Source organism: Hoplias malabaricus, chromosome Y (assembly GCF_029633855.1).
Source record: "Hoplias malabaricus isolate fHopMal1 chromosome Y, fHopMal1.hap1, whole genome shotgun sequence".
Lineage (NCBI taxonomy): Eukaryota > Metazoa > Chordata > Actinopteri > Characiformes > Erythrinidae > Hoplias > Hoplias malabaricus.
In genome coordinates, this window is record NC_089820.1 from 70,675,144 (window position 1) to 70,691,126 (window position 15,983).

General features: G+C 37.2%; 1 protein-coding gene across 3 annotated transcripts in view; it reads right to left on the minus strand.

Moving 5' to 3' along the window:
• Nucleotides 1-15,983, minus strand: part of LOC136678613 (tRNA selenocysteine 1-associated protein 1-like) — a 37,610-nt gene that overhangs the window by 8,596 nt on the left and 13,031 nt on the right. For all 3 annotated transcript variants that reach the window (XM_066656664.1, XM_066656663.1, XM_066656666.1), the window contains exons 4-6: nt 8,303-8,355; nt 8,054-8,185; nt 7,592-7,711 (exon numbers count right to left, since the gene is read on the minus strand). In XM_066656664.1, coding sequence (XP_066512761.1) covers nt 7,592-7,711; nt 8,054-8,185; nt 8,303-8,355 — 305 coding nt within the window. The remainder of the gene's footprint in view (nt 1-7,591; nt 7,712-8,053; nt 8,186-8,302; nt 8,356-15,983) is intronic.

The following is a 15,983-nucleotide window of genomic DNA, read 5'->3' on the forward strand; positions in this document are numbered from 1 at the left end:
TAAATTTCAAACAAATTCCTCTGTTTCGCACAGTGGCCAATAAAGTGATTCTGATATTTTCTAGTTTTAGTGAGGACCCTGGCTGCAGCATTTTAAACTAGTTGAACTTTACTTACATGCCTGCTAGTGCATCCTGATAGCAGTGCATTACAATAGTCTAGCCTTGAAGTAATAAAAGCATGTATTAATGCGTCTGCATCATGCAGCGATAAGGTATTTCTTATCATGGTAATGTTGTGAAGATTAAAAAAAAGCTATCCTAGTGATTGTAATGGAAATTTTTATGTCTCTGTTGAAAAACCCTGTCTGCTTGTTTTGTCTGTATATTCATGTCTAACCGTCAACAGAATTCAGAAACTAAGTGTATGTCGGGTCAGTTTCGAGGTCAGTGCTTTATCAGAACAAAACATTGTCGTTCATCTTGTATATCAAACTGAGATGTCTCTAAGGAAACTAAGCTTGCAGAAACTTTGAGTGATTATCTTATGCTTATGACGTATAAAACTACCTTTATAAACTCTCTGTGAAACCATCTTCCTCGTCCTCATTCACTTTAGTGCTCTGTGCTATTGTGTGTTGACCACCTTAAGGTTAATAAACTACTTTCTGATTGCAAATGCTCTGTTAGATTTCAATTCTTAATACTTGTATTTATTTTCTCCACCACAGTGATACTGTCTGTGTGTTGCTCAAATGATTAAAAAAAAATTTTTTTCCTGCTGAACCAGGTATGACTGGACAGTCAGCAAGATGTAAACTTAAATGGTAATTTAGTGGTTGCCATTTTGGTAATAATGGTAATATGGTAATATATGGTAATTGGTAACTGGTAATTTAGTTCTTGCCATTTTGGACCCAGAAGGAGAACCTCCGTTTTGTTACTGTTTAGAAGGAGTATGTTACACCACATTAAACCTTTCACATATTTTACATAGTCCTTGATTTGCTTTAATCTGTGTTTGTCGTCAGGTTTGGCTGATATGTACAATTGTGTATCGCCTATGTAACAGTGAAAGTTGTATAAGGTAAATAATAATGGTTCTAAAATAGAGCCTTGTGGAATTCCAAATCATACTTTTGAATAATTGAAAGATAAATCATTTATCATCACATCAACTCTAACCTTTCTAGGAGAATAATGGGGTCTATTGTATTGAAAGCTGTGCTGAGGTCAAGTAGCACCAACAGGGATACATAGATATGAGCAAAAGAAGATCATCTGTTATCTTAACAAGAGCTGTGCCATGATGTGGCCTGAACCCAGATAGAAATTTTTCATGTGTGTGTTTCTTATGTAGATAGTGGTTGGGACCAGAATTGGTTTGTTGATCATAGTGTTAATAACTGCTAGTTTAAAGTCTTCAGGTACAAGGCACAGGCTAAGGGATGAGTTTACTATAGTTAAAAGAGGATTGATAATAACTGGTAGTACATCTTTGATTAATTTAGTGGGAATTACATCAAGTGTGCAAGTTGTACAGAAGAGATAAATTGCAGATACAGATCATTTTAAGTAAACTTCAACTAGTTCAAAATGCTGCAGTCAGGGTCATCACTAAAACTAGAAAATTTTAACCTATCAGTCCAGTTCTATCATCACTCCATTGGCTGCCTGTTAAATTCCGTATCGATTACAAACTTTTTTTTATTAACGTATAAAGCCCTATATGGGCTCACTCCTGAATACCTTCAAGAATTTTTCCCCGTTATGAGCTTCCATGATTACTCAGATCACAGAGTACTGGACTTTAAATACAAACAGGATTCCAAAAAAGTTGGTACACTAAAGAAAGTGTGAATAAAAACTGAATGCAATGATGTGGAGGTGCCAAAATCTAATATTTTATTCAGAATAGAACACAAATCACAGATCAAAAGTTTAAACTGAGAGAATGTATCATTTTAAGGAAAAATATGTTGTTACAAAATTTCATGGCGTCAACAAATCCCCAAAAAGTTGGGACAAGGCCATTTTTACCACTGTGTGGCATCCCCCCTTCAATAGACGTCTGGGGACAGAGGATACCAGTTTTTCAAGTTTAGAAATAGGAATGCTCTCCCATTCATGTCTAATACAGGCCTCTAACTGTTCAATCGTCTTGGGCCTTCTTTGTCGCACCTTCCTTTTATGATGCGTCAAATGTTCTCTATAGGTGAAAGATCTGGACTGCAGGCTGGCCATTTCAGTACCCGGATCCTTTTCCTACGTAGCCATGATGTTGTGATTGCTGCAGAATGTGGTCTGGCATTATCTTGTTGAAAAATGCAGGGTCTTCCCTGAAAGAGATGACGTCTAGATGGGAGCATATATTGTTCTAGAACCTGAACATAGTTCTCTGCATTAATGGTGCCTTTCCAGACATACAAGCTGCCCATGCCACAAGCACTCATGCAACCCCATACCATCAGTGATTCAGGCTTCTGAATGGAGCATTGATAACAACTTGGGTTATCCTTGTCCTCTCTGGTCCGGATGACATGGCGTCCCAGTGTTCCATAAAGAACTTCAAATCGTGACTCATCTGACCACAGAACAGTTTTCCATTTTGTCACACTCCATTTTAAAAGACCCCTGGCCCAGTGTCTAGTCTGAGCTTGTGGAGCTTGCTTAGAAATGGCTTCCTCTTTGCACTGTAGAGTTTCAGCTGGCAACGCCGGATGGCACTGTGGATTGTGTTCACTGACAATGCTTTCTGGAAGTATTCCTGAGCCCATTCTGTTATTTCCTTGACAGTGGCATTCCTGTTTGAGGTGCAGTGACGTTTAAGGGCCCGGAGATCACGAGCATCCAGTAGAGTTTTACGGCCTTGACCCTTACGCACAGCAATTGTTCCAGATTCTCTGAATCTTTTGATGATGTTATGCACGGTTGATGATAACTTAAACGTCTTTGCTATTTTACACTGGGTAACACCATTCTGTTATTGCTGTTATCTTTCTGCGCAGCAATGGTGGAATTGGTCATCCTCTTAACATCTTGGCTTCAGAGAGGCACTGACACTCTGAGAAGCTCTTTTTATACCCAATCATGTTGTCAATTGATCTAATTAGTGTTAATTGGTCTTCGAGCTGTTCGTTATATGCTCAATTTCCTTTTTCCAGCCACTTATTGCTACTTGTCCCAACTTTTTTGGGATTTGTTGATACTGAAATTTTGAATCAACATATTTTTCCTTTAAAATGTTACATTTACTCAGATTAAACTTTTGATCTGTCATCTATGTTCTATTACGAATAAAATATTGATATTTGCCATCTCCACTCCACATTCAGGACTCGGACACAATCGCAATCTTTAAATCAGAGGAGGATAGGGTTCCTCTCAAGGTTTCTTCCTCAGCTCTGATGGAGTTTTTCCTTGCCACCCTGGCTTGCTCTCCTGGCGGATTTTTACATTTCATGTTAAAAATTTATATTTACTGGAATTCTGTGAATCTGCTTTGTGACAACATCAGTTGTAAAAAGCACTACACAAATAAATTTGATTAGATTTTCTCTAGTTCTAGCTGTGGTAGTGGGTAAAAAGTTTTCAGCCTTTCTTCTACATTAGGTTTTATATCAGCCACGTCAGATGACTGACAAGTTGGATTTAATACTTTGGGTTTAATTTATCTAATATTCAATTATTCAATAAAATAATCAATTTTATTAAAACTTAAAAATTGAACATAAAACTTCACTGGTGAGAGTCGCCGGAATTTGTGGTTTGGTACCTGCCTGATTTTATTGTAATTTCGGAAATTATACTAGACAGTCCTCTAGGATTATATTTATTATTTTAGATCAGCAAGGCCAGATATGCTGAGCGAGAGCATTTCTATACTATATTAAGGCTGTCCTTCCAGGCAGAGTGGGACATTTGCAGCTTTACTGAATGCCATTTCCGTACTGTTTGCTTTAAGGTACAGGTTTTATCATTGAACCATGGGGTATGCTTTTTCTTGTCTTATATTTCTGTTTTAAAAGCTAGGTTTGCAGCAAAATCTCTGAGTAGGGCCCTGGTGGCCTGTAAATATTAATGAAAATGTTTGTGAAAAGATTTGTAATGTTGATGGAAAGAACCTCAAAAAAAGTGAAGTTTTCACATTGTTTCTGACTGATATCTAGGGTATTTTAGTAGAATACACATACTCCACCTCCTTTTGCTGATCTTGGCTTGTGTACATAATTATAGCCTGCAGGGGTGGCTTCCTTTAGTGCTAAATATTTATCAGGTCTAACTTATATTTTGGTGAGACAAAAACGTCAAATTAATGATCACTTATTTCATTTTAATTTCTTTCTGACCATATCAGGTTGTCCTTTATGTTGCATTTATAGACTTACAATCAGTATGCCAAATGTCGGCTTGATCAGATGTGTGGATGCTGAGATATAGGTACCTAGCTATTATAACACCTGCTATCAAATTTAATGTGCCAAAAACACACACACTATTGCAAAATAAAATAATTCTATAGACTTTTTGTTTGTTATGAGCTGAGCTGATATTGAGCCCCTTAGTAGCAGGAGGGACTGCCAGTTTGATCCAAGTTTAAGTCTCTAGACCTAATATAAGGATAATAAGGCCAATTTAATTGTTGTTTTCCCATGTCCCAGAACTGGAGGAGCTTGGTTTTTCTACCTTCCTGGCTGATGGTGAACATTTGCTTTTATCGTCTACACACCAATTAAGAGTGCTGACCCATAGGACATCTGATTGAAAATTTGCTTTTCTTAATAAGATTATTTCACCCTATCGTATCATTATGAATAAAATAAGTGAATACAATATTGATGTTTTATATGTCTCACTTGACTTAGATTAGACCCAATGAATATTTCACATTAAATGAAACCACCCCTATAGATTACAATTATGTAAACAGCCCAAGGTTATCAGGTAAAAGAGGTGGAGTAAGTGTTCTCTACCAAAATACTTAGACCAGGTGTCACACTCAGGTGCTGTCCTAACCAGACCTGGACCTGTAACAGATAAATTAATAAGCGCTGTTATATTTTGAACAGAGTGTTTGTTTTAAGTGGTGTGGCACACACACAGGGCAGGGCTCCAGTCACCACTGTCCTGGCAGCAGTGAAACTAGCCCAAGGGTCGTGCTTAAAGCTCTTTGGGGACCCTTTCAGGACGACAGCGTTCTGTGAAGTAAAACCAGAAATTTTAATGAGAAGGGTACGATTACTGGTTGAAATTCTCATAATGCTGAACATGGATTCTGTTTATGCATGAACAGCCAATCAGCTTGCTGTTCACGCATAAAGTCCCACCCTTCATTCATTGTTTTATTTGTAAATTTTACTTGAATCTAGGAAATGATATTTGTTATTTATAATTCTTAATAAATGTTGTTGAAATATATTCATATGCAATTGAAAGTGTAATTTAATTTGACATTCAATTATTAACTGCATAAAACGTACAGGATATGGCTCTGATCATAATGCAAGTTATAAGTTACGTTCTGGACATTGGCTTGGGAAAATTCTCTCTAACTGGGTCTTAATTCTGAGAACGTAGATGTACAAAAATGGCATTTTCATTAATTCTAGACTAAGTTGTCTATGCCCAAAATATAACAGGGTCTTCACATTATTGTAACCATACCTTTGATTTAGTTTTTCACACTTAATATCAGCACAGATAGCATAATTATTCTTCCTAAAACCACTGTAATCTCAGATCATTGTCTCATTTTTCACCTTTTTTATGGGCTACATCTCAGTCAAAATGTGTATACTTCCCTACAGTACTGCATGACACCCTTAGTAATGCCAAATTATTAAAATTTAGTTCACTGTCCATCGAATCGTGTCAAACTGGACAGACTAATACACTGTTCAGAAAACACGGAACAGGGCCCAAGATCCGGTGCTGTGCCCCTGCCTGCTGCTAGAGGCTCCTGCTCACATGCCTTAAGACTGGTTATCTGCCCACTATTCCAAGTATCTGCTACACTCTATAACTTTACACCACCTTGGTGGCATCTTTCCATAAAAAATATTTATGGATGAATAATAAAATGGGAAAATTATATACAGGTGTTGGTCATAAATTAGAATAACAAAGCTGATTTATTTCAGTAATTCCATTCAAAACGTGAAACTTGTATATTACACTGTTTATAAACTAATGAAAACCCCAAGCATTAAAACAAGAAACAATAACAGAAAATACAAAGGGAAAACAAGAGCCGCTAGCAACTATCTGTGAGTTTAAGCACTAACCAGCTTACTATGGCAAAATTGTTAGACATTGAGCCAAGTAGGTATGTGCAGTGTCAGATCATTTGTAATAATTGATTGTGTTTGTGATTTGTGTTCTACAGTGTCAGAGGTGTGTGAGATGTCAGAGGGCCTTTGTGTGATGTATGTAATGTGTGAGAAGTGCTCATAACTTTGAACAGGCTACTTCAAAATAGTAATATATATATATATATATATATATATATATATATATATATATATATATATATATATATATTATATATATATATTTATTTATTATTATTTTTTTTTTATTTATTATCTTGATGCCCCTTACATTGCTTGAGTTTTACAGCAAATAGTTTGCACCTGTTTGACATGTTGCAGGAACAATTTAGCAACACTGGACTTCTCAGTAGCATCAGTTGAGGTCCACTGGGCTTAGTACCAACAGTAGAAAGCACCTATAGTTGACCAAGTTAATTTCTTTAGACCTTATTATTTTAATCTGTGTAACATTTTATGGCAGAGAACAACTGGTACAATAAACTGTAATATAGCCAAGTAGGTCTGTGCAGTGTCAGACTGATTTTGACGCGTGGCTGACAGTCTGAGAGGTGTGTCAGCAACATTTAAATTGTGCTGAGGGAGAACAAAATGTTGTTTCTCCAGGACACGGTTCTACCTAAAAGCAAAGCTGTGTTATAGGATTGACATGCTGCTCCACAGGAAGAAGAAGAAAAAAAAATAAAAATAAAAACACCCCATAGGAAGGACTGTGACTCTATTGGTTGCAGCATTAAATGATGGAAAGCTAACTCTGCCTGCTGATAGGCTAAATAAAAGTGATGACCAATGAGAATCATGTTCTCTTTTTAAGATCTGTGGAGTACCTGCCATGCCCATCGGCTGAAAGAGCTGCGGAGCGTCTGTCTCCCTCAAACAAATCATCATCTTAACCGTATAACCTCAGAAATTTGGAATAAAACAAGTCCCAATACACAGGATTGTAGGCAACCCTAATTACGCCCCTCGCAGTACCACTGTGAATCTGACAGTCAGATAAGAAACTGTGTAGCTCTGGCTGACTGATAGGGCCTTAGTCCAATTTGGGTAGGTCAACCCGTAAGTCAGCCCCTAAATATGCAGGATTGCGCAGGCGTAAGCAGCCCGGTAATCTCTAAGCTTTGGTGGGAGCAGGTCAGATTTTGCTGATTTTTTACAGGAGCGGGTGGATTCAGGACGAACTGTAGCAAGAGTAGGATTTAAAAAAAAAAAAAAAAAGGCAGTCCTCTAGCCCAGATGACAGATTGGGAACAGTTAGATTAAACAAATTAATGGTTCATGTATTATATATTTAAGTTCCATCTTATTTTCAGGGAATATTTACCTTTTGTTGACTGCGATGCTAATTCTGATGGCTTTACCTCCCAGACCAGTAGCATTCTGAAACTCCTCAAGGGCTTTCTTCTGTTCACTCTCATCACTGAACTTCACAAAGCCATAGCCCCTGTGCAATTCAATACAGCACTACATTTTTAGCCTTTGGCATTTCAGTTCCAACATTTAGAATCTTGCATTTTATAGGTTATAAATTTAATTAACTTGATAGTAAAAATGTACTTATTTTACTTTTAACATGAAGTAGAATCACTTCATTTGAAAGTTGCCCTTGCTTATGCTATTTAGAAGAACAGGATAAAACAAGTAAAAATGAAGCAAAGTAATTGGTTGATAAATGGAATGAAAGGAACCAAATCATACATTATATCAATAAGCTGGCAACAACATGCTCTCAGACCTGTCATTGAATTGTCAAAGGAGGCCATATGTTCTCTGAAATTTTTCCTACCTTGAGTTCCCATAGGGATCAGTGACAACTTTAGCTCCTTTACAAGAAGTGTATTTTTTCACAAAAAACTGATGAAGCTGATAATCATCTACTTCTGGTGTGAGGTCTCCAACAAAAACAGAGAATTCAGGTCTGTGTGAGAATATAATAAACATAAATTGTTATTAAAATGAAAAAAGATGCCCGAGTTATCACCAAGCTTTCACCATACTAGGTGGGGAAACATACAGGCATAAAATGTTAACTCACCCAGGCTCAGGCCTTTTCCCATATGTTGCATAATTCAGCTTAAATTTTCTTGGCTAGAAATAAACAGATACATACAATCATTAACCTGCAGAAATAAAACATTTTACTAAAATAACTTCCTCTGACAATTACCATGTATCTTCAGAATAAAGCAACCTTTATATGATCACATACCTCTGTCATTCTGTTCTGGCTTTCTCCCATCTTTCATCTACTTCCTATCAATTTATCCACCAGCTTCAAACTAAATAATGTAAAATAGCCTGAACTATCTTTATTTGGGAACAAATTAAGTTCTGTTAATTGCTCATGGCTAGTTAAAACATGGAACGGCTGCATAACTATAAAATGCAAAGATGTAACACCTGTAATTACAAAATAAATTATATCTGCTGTGTAGACTATGGGGAGATTCCCTGATTCACATCGGTGGTTCGGCAGACATGTCAGCGATGCTATTGCACCGGTAGAATCAAGGTGTATGGGGAATAATCTGCGGGCAAATTTATGGTGCATCTCCTCTAGCCTTTTTACATCTGCAAATACCATGGTTAAATCGGGTGTTTTTTCCCCTCAGTACCTATTTCTTATTCTAATGTATTTTCCAAGGCAACGTATTTTTTTTTTCTATTGATTTCTTTTTTTTTTCCGTAAGGCAACATAAATGCACCATCGTGTCCTCAGGCATTGACGCAAGCACACAAACGTACACAACAAAGGTGAAGGGAAACGAAAGCATTAGCAACAACAAAGAGATATTTAATGCACCAAAAAAGACACCCAAATCAAACATGTGGCAATATTTTGCGTTTTATAAGCGAGGTGGTCAACTTGACAAGACGCACGCAATCTGTAAACAATGCCGTGGGGCTATCAAATACGTTAGTAGCACGACGAATCTGGTGACACACATGAAAAGACGGCACTGTAGAGTAGCAGATAAGTCGAGCAGATAGTAGTATGTGTTGCAGATAATTTTCACTATGCATATTGTTAACATTGTACTTTTGAAAACTACTGATCTTACATGATTTATACATTTTGTATAAATAGACGGAAATAATTCAAATGAATACATTTTAATGCTGTCTCAATATACTGAATTTTGCATTTATGTATTGGTTTTGCTCCATTGAAAACAACCAGATGCATACATCCCTCAAATTGTTACAGAGTAAAGCAGAATTGTGCTATTGAGTTAAGATGATCTTATAATTAAGTCATATCATTATCAAATCATTTTTGAATTGCATCATATCATGAACAGGACTGATTTTTATCGCATTGTATCAACAATGCGTTTCAGTGTATCGCAATTATATCGCATCGGTGGCAGTGTATCGAGATGTGTATCAAATCAACATTAGTGGTGAATATATACATCCTTAGTGTAGACAGTTTTTCAAAATTTCTGCAAAGAACAGTCTCTAGGATTACAATTTTCCATATATATATATATATATATTATATATATATATTTCCATATATATAGTTTTATTCTGCTCTCAGGCTAAAAACGAATAGAAAATATCAGTCATAAGCGTTTGAGCTACAGCTATGTGTGTGTGATTTGTGGCATTCATCCTCCACCCCTCTTATTGGGAGGATGGTAGAAGCTACACAGTCCAACATGTTTAGGATAATTAAAGTTCAGATTCTTAGGATTCTGCTGATACCACATATGTCCCTGTTAGGTATTTCAGAGATTAGTTTGCATTTCTAACCTGAATAGCTATAAATGGTCACCAGTGCATGAAATAATTATTAATGCTTTAGCTCCATCTTGAGGTCAAATTAATTAAAAGGTGACACTAATTTTCTTTCCCCACCAGATGGGTATGCAACTTTAATAATTTTTTCACCAATATATAGTATTGGATTTAACCTCTTATTCAACTACACAGCTCAAGAGATCATAACATATGAATATACACATTTACCATTAAAGCCCCTGGGAATTCATTTTGATTATTTTATTTAATTAATTTATTTTTAATATAGAGTATAATGGTAAGCTTGGGTGAGAGCGGCATGGTGGCGCAGCAGGTAGTGGATTCGTATTCCGGTCCGGGTGACTGTGAGAAGTTTGGTGTGTTCTCCCTGTGTCCGCGTGGGTTTCCTCCCACAGTCCAAAAACACACTTTGGTATGTGGATTGGTGACTCAAAAGTGTCCGTAGGTATGTGTGTGTGTTTGTGTTGCCCTGTGAAGGACTGGCGCCCCCTCCAGGGTGTATTCCTGCCTTGCGCCCAATGATTCCAGGTAGGCTTCCACAGTGTGGATTCCACAGGGATCCATTTCCTCCCTCTTTCACCACGTGACCATGTCACACAGCCCCACATTTTATTCTGAAAAATGCATTTTTCACCCAGATAATCACATACAAAAAATCAGAACCCCCTTCACTGGTAAGTAAAAAAGTATTTTCAAAATCACATGTCACAGGAATTTACAAAAAACTGAATGCTGCCCTGAGGCAACATTGTACCATATTGGAATATCATAAGGCAATACCAGGCATACAAGGTTGGAATACAAGCAGGGTGGATAAATTAGCATACAATCTACAGTTTATTTGGTAGGAAAATCAGTAGAATTGATTATATATTGTACCAGGGACAAGATTTTGTAATGCATTAATACAAATGTGTATTTAACATGCTATATGCATGTGTTATGATTTAATGCAGGAGATGAATCCACACTTTTTCTATGGCACTTCCAAAAGGTATAAAGAACAGGTGGTACTGCCAGTTGATGAGAGTGAGGATGAGCTATCACATAATGAGATAAGTTAGGATGATGAGGTCATAGTGACCATCCGGTAGGGAGAGAGTGAGAATGAGGATGAAGATGAAGATAGAGATGAGGATTAAGTACCCCAATGGTAGAAAAATCAACAGGAAGCAGATCAGAGTGAGAATGAGGAACTTGGTGATGATGAAAATGGATGTAAAGTAGCTGGCTTGATAGAGTATAATGATTGGTGAATTCATTACAGTACAAATTGGCCAGTTTGGGTTGAAAGAAATGGCAATGCAAATACCCAAGCTGTTCAGGCATTGTAAAAGTTCAGTGGTCAAAATGTGCTAACTACTTGTGTTTTTCTGTTGAAAGGAATTGCTTCCTCAACTTTCATAAGTAGTAAGTTTTTTGTGTATGTACTTGTGTACATGCTTGTCACAATAAGGTGCATAATAGGATAACGTTTTGGTTAATGTTTTGCCTTGAAACAATATTGATACAATGATATGCTATAAAATTTGGTTATATTTGTGTTCCATGATGATAAATTGTTGCCTGAGAGCAACAGGTGAATATGGAAATGTGACTTCTAACTAAAGTGCATCAAAAACTACATCTGTTTATTCAAGAGTTTGGTTGATGTTTTCGGTAAATATATATTCTTGTTTCTGCAAGACAATAACAAATGTTTTCATATATCCATGATGGTACAAAGTTGTCTTGAGGCAAAAAACATGTAATTAATAAAATAAAAAATAATTTAAATATTTGTTAATACTGTTAGTGTCTAATATTAAGCAGTATTACTTTTTTTTCCTTTTTGATATTAATGCTTTAGCTCCATCTTCAGGTCAAATTAATTAAAAGGTGACACTCATTTTCTTTCACCTCCAGATGGATATGCAACTTCCATTATTGTTTCATTGATATATAGTACTGGATTTGACCTCATTCATCTGCACAGCTCAAGAGGTCATAACATAAGAATATAAATAGTTACCATAAAGCAAGCCCCTGGGAACTCATTTTGATTGTTTTTTGTATAATGCTAAGCTTGGGTGTATGTGAAACAAGCAGCAAAGTTTAAAAAAAAAAAAAACACAAAAGAAATATGATGTACAATGGGCAGTCCTATAAGTGGGTAATGCTTATGTCACTATAACCCTCACCAATCACAAGGCTACTGTAGTGCAGTATGGATCAAACCAAGAAATGAAAAGACTCTCCACTCTGACCCCAGTGACCCCAGAATGAATGAGTTACCACCTTCCACCCAGATGACTAACCCCCTCTTTATAAAAACTGTTTTTTAAAAACTGTTTTTTATAAACCCCTCTCTAATAAACAGTTTATGACACTTTTAAGCCGAAGGAGATCAAACAAAGTTTTGGAGACCAGGATTAAAGAACCCAGTTTATGCCTATATTGGCGCCTAGATAGCGCCTGATAGCGCCTATATTGGCGCCTAGATAGCGCCTTTATCTCCTGCAAAATCAACAGGTGGCCCCCGGAATTGACCTTGCGGTGAACTCTCCCAACCCTGGTTCAAACCAAACAAATAGCATGGACCAACAGTGCCGCTGTGATAAACCTGTTTATGTATGAATGTTACTCAGGTGAATGTCTACTAACTGTGTATTACTGTTTCTATCATGAAGGAAAATTTCTGTCTCTGTTTAGGAAAACGAATTAGTTTCTAACATCTAGGATAATATTGTAATGGGATGTAATTGTAATGTACTCAAGATACATACATACATATATATTTGATAAAAATAATCCAGTACACTCATTATGCTATACCCCAAGTATGTATAAGTATTTTACTTTATTCAGGATTCTATTTCTTCCAGTATATGTGATTTTCTCTCTCTGAAACGTGAAACAAGTCACGCGAGTCTTTGGAGACCTCCCAAATGGGCGTGACCGTGCCACATCTGAAAAGGAGTTGCCCAGCTCTAAGCTCACTCTCTTACGCTCTCACTTCGCTCTCTTGCGACGCTCCTCTTCCTTCTTCTTTACGCCGACAAGACGACTCTTCAAAAAGACTCTAACAAAGGACCTCACGCAACTCCCAGGGGACGCCTTGTGCCAGTTAGCAGTGCGATACAGAGTAACATCGAGCAATTGTCAGTAATCTTTTCTTTGTTTATTTGTGTTCATGTTTGTAGCCCATCCAAGTTTTAATTTCACGACTGATCAAAGCAGGTGAAACTTATTCGTGGCCAGAGTAAAAGACACCGCCAAGACAGAGGGAAATCGTAAATTAAGTATAAGCTGAATAATTCGATTTTGGGTGCTGGAAATTGCAGGAACAAGCAAATTTCTGTTCTAAAGCCTCCATATGGATAGAACATCCCACTCAGGACAGTGAGCCAGAGGAAATCCTTTCATCGGCGTCACCACGCTCTGAGCACGCCCGAGGCGGCCTGACTCGCGAGTGACCAAGTCCACGCTGACCCAGCCTCAAAGCTCCCACGGAAGGACTGCGGGAACCAAGCGGGACTCCTCTCTCCCATAACCTCAGAGCGCCTCTGTACCCATCGAGTGGTTGAAATCAACAGAAAAGTAAGCTAAGATTACTCATTTCCAGAGCTGAAAATTGAATTACATCTCTTGGTAACATAATCTCTTAATTAGACCATAGCAACGCCTAATTTCCAAGTCATATCACCTAGCCAATCTCTAAATTCAAACCGGCTTCACCTGCGTTGATCCCGTGAGATTATGCTATGTTTATTAAATATTATCTTTCATCTTAATAAAATATTTCCATTATTTGAAATAGTGTGTGGAGTTTGTTCATTAAGAGTCTGAAAATCCAGAAGAACTCACATAGCGGTGACAGTATTCACTCTCTAATTAATTGTTAACATTTTGTCATTTAAGTCAATCATAATAATAATAATTATCATTAGTCAAACCATTATTAAGCACAACGAGTTCGAATACGCTCAATCCACTACACTACCATAGCCACGCCTCTTCTCTGAGTCAAAGAGATAGATGAGCTAAAGCTTAGGAGCCATTATATTAAACGAGTTAGACTGCTACCTAGATATTCACCAAACTATGGGGTATGGGAGTGAAAGAAAAACAGAGCAAACAGAACACAAAACAATATAGAATGAACAGTCTGGAGTCTGGAGTAGAGCTGGGCAATATAGACCAAAAATAATATCTTGATATTTTTTAGCTGAGTGGTGATATACAATATATATCTTGGTTTATATATCTATATTTTTCTTCTCATGAAATAATAGCCAAAGGTCACCTCTGAGTCAAAGCTACATGTCCCAAATGCCACCCAGGAACTTTTATTAACATTCAGCTATAGATGTACAATGAGACGTTGCTCAAAAATATACTACTGGCATATATTAAACAATAACGCTCCTTAAATAAAATAATGTTATTTTCCTGCATAACTAAAGACTCATAACTGTGCTATTAAACTGTAAACAGAAAACAAAGCAAAAATAGCAAAAAGTTGATTTGTTCTTTAAAAAGTCAGTTTCCTATGAAGCAGATTTCACCAAAGTGCTTCTTCCTGTGTGTACTCCTGTACATCTAGTACTTCGTGCAAATAAAACATTTAAACAGACAGAATTAAATAAAAAAAAAAATAAAAAAATTATTCCAATCATAATTAGGGCTCACGCTCAAATATGGCTCACAGGTGTATATCTGTCATCAAGGCAAAATGTTTTACTCTCGAGAGCCTGTTGGAAAGGGTCTGTTCAACTTAAACGTACACGTTAGGCAGCACTTCTCATGCAAAAAATTGCTACTGGACAATTGGTATCGTGGGTTAGGAGTTTCAATCAGCCTTTTGAAGCCATTTTTCTCTGCTGTTGAAATAGGGAGCATACCCTTTTGCTATGTAGTAAACCACTGCTTTAATAAACCACGCCACTTCATACTTTTCATAAGGCACAGCGTTAGCTAATGAAGCTTGCAATGCTGTGTGAACTGGATTATGGGAACTGTACTGGGACGTGAATACTTCAGAACAGCAGCACCTCAGAGTTTTATAGCTTCATATAGATGTTTGTGCTGCTGTTTTAAGTGGTGAAATAGGCTGGGAGTACTCCCGTATTTTGATACCAACTCCTATCAGCATTCCCTGCAGATTTTCCCTGCCGTTCCTGCTACTCATCTAACCGGTCTGGTGAAATTTGAATCACTTACATATAACTGAACCGCTGTTGTTATTTTTCATGCTCTGTGTTACTCGGCTCCATTGTGTGTGTGAGAGAGCGAGAGAATGAGCAGACGAAGCAGACGAGCTAAGCAGAGCACAGAATGGCCCTGTACAAGATCTAGGCCGGCATGTACAGCAAAATAGCAGCACGGATGAAAGCCACACTCGGTCGGCAGTCCAGCAGAGTAGCAGCGGGGGAAAGCACCAATTTGGAGAGAAACTATCTGTAATGGTACTTTTTATATGTCTCTGACATATGGAAAGACCCTGTCTGCTTGTTTTGTCTGTATATTAATTTCTAATTGTCAACAGAACTCACAAACTAAGTGTAGGTCAGGTCGAGGTCAGTGCTTTATCAGAACAAAACATTGTCCCTCATCTTGTATATCAAATTGGGATGTCTCAAAGTAAGTAAACTAAGAATGTGTGTTTGAAGGTATTCAATTCTTGGTCGCTTCAAGAATCTCAAAATGGGTCACAGTAATTCAAAGGGAGGGAAAGGGAAACCTTTCCCCAGCCCCAATAGTTCATTGCAATGAACCTCCTTTTGGTGAATTAATAGAGGGCATGAAACAAAGGGAACCTGATAGCTGCGTTTAATTAGAAGAGTGGGAAAAAACGTGTCACTTCCCCCTGAAGGGACATTAAATGTAAATGAATTAGTCAACTGCAAACAACAATTACAAACTCAACAAGACATATGATAAACCTGAAGAACATTGTAACAAAATAA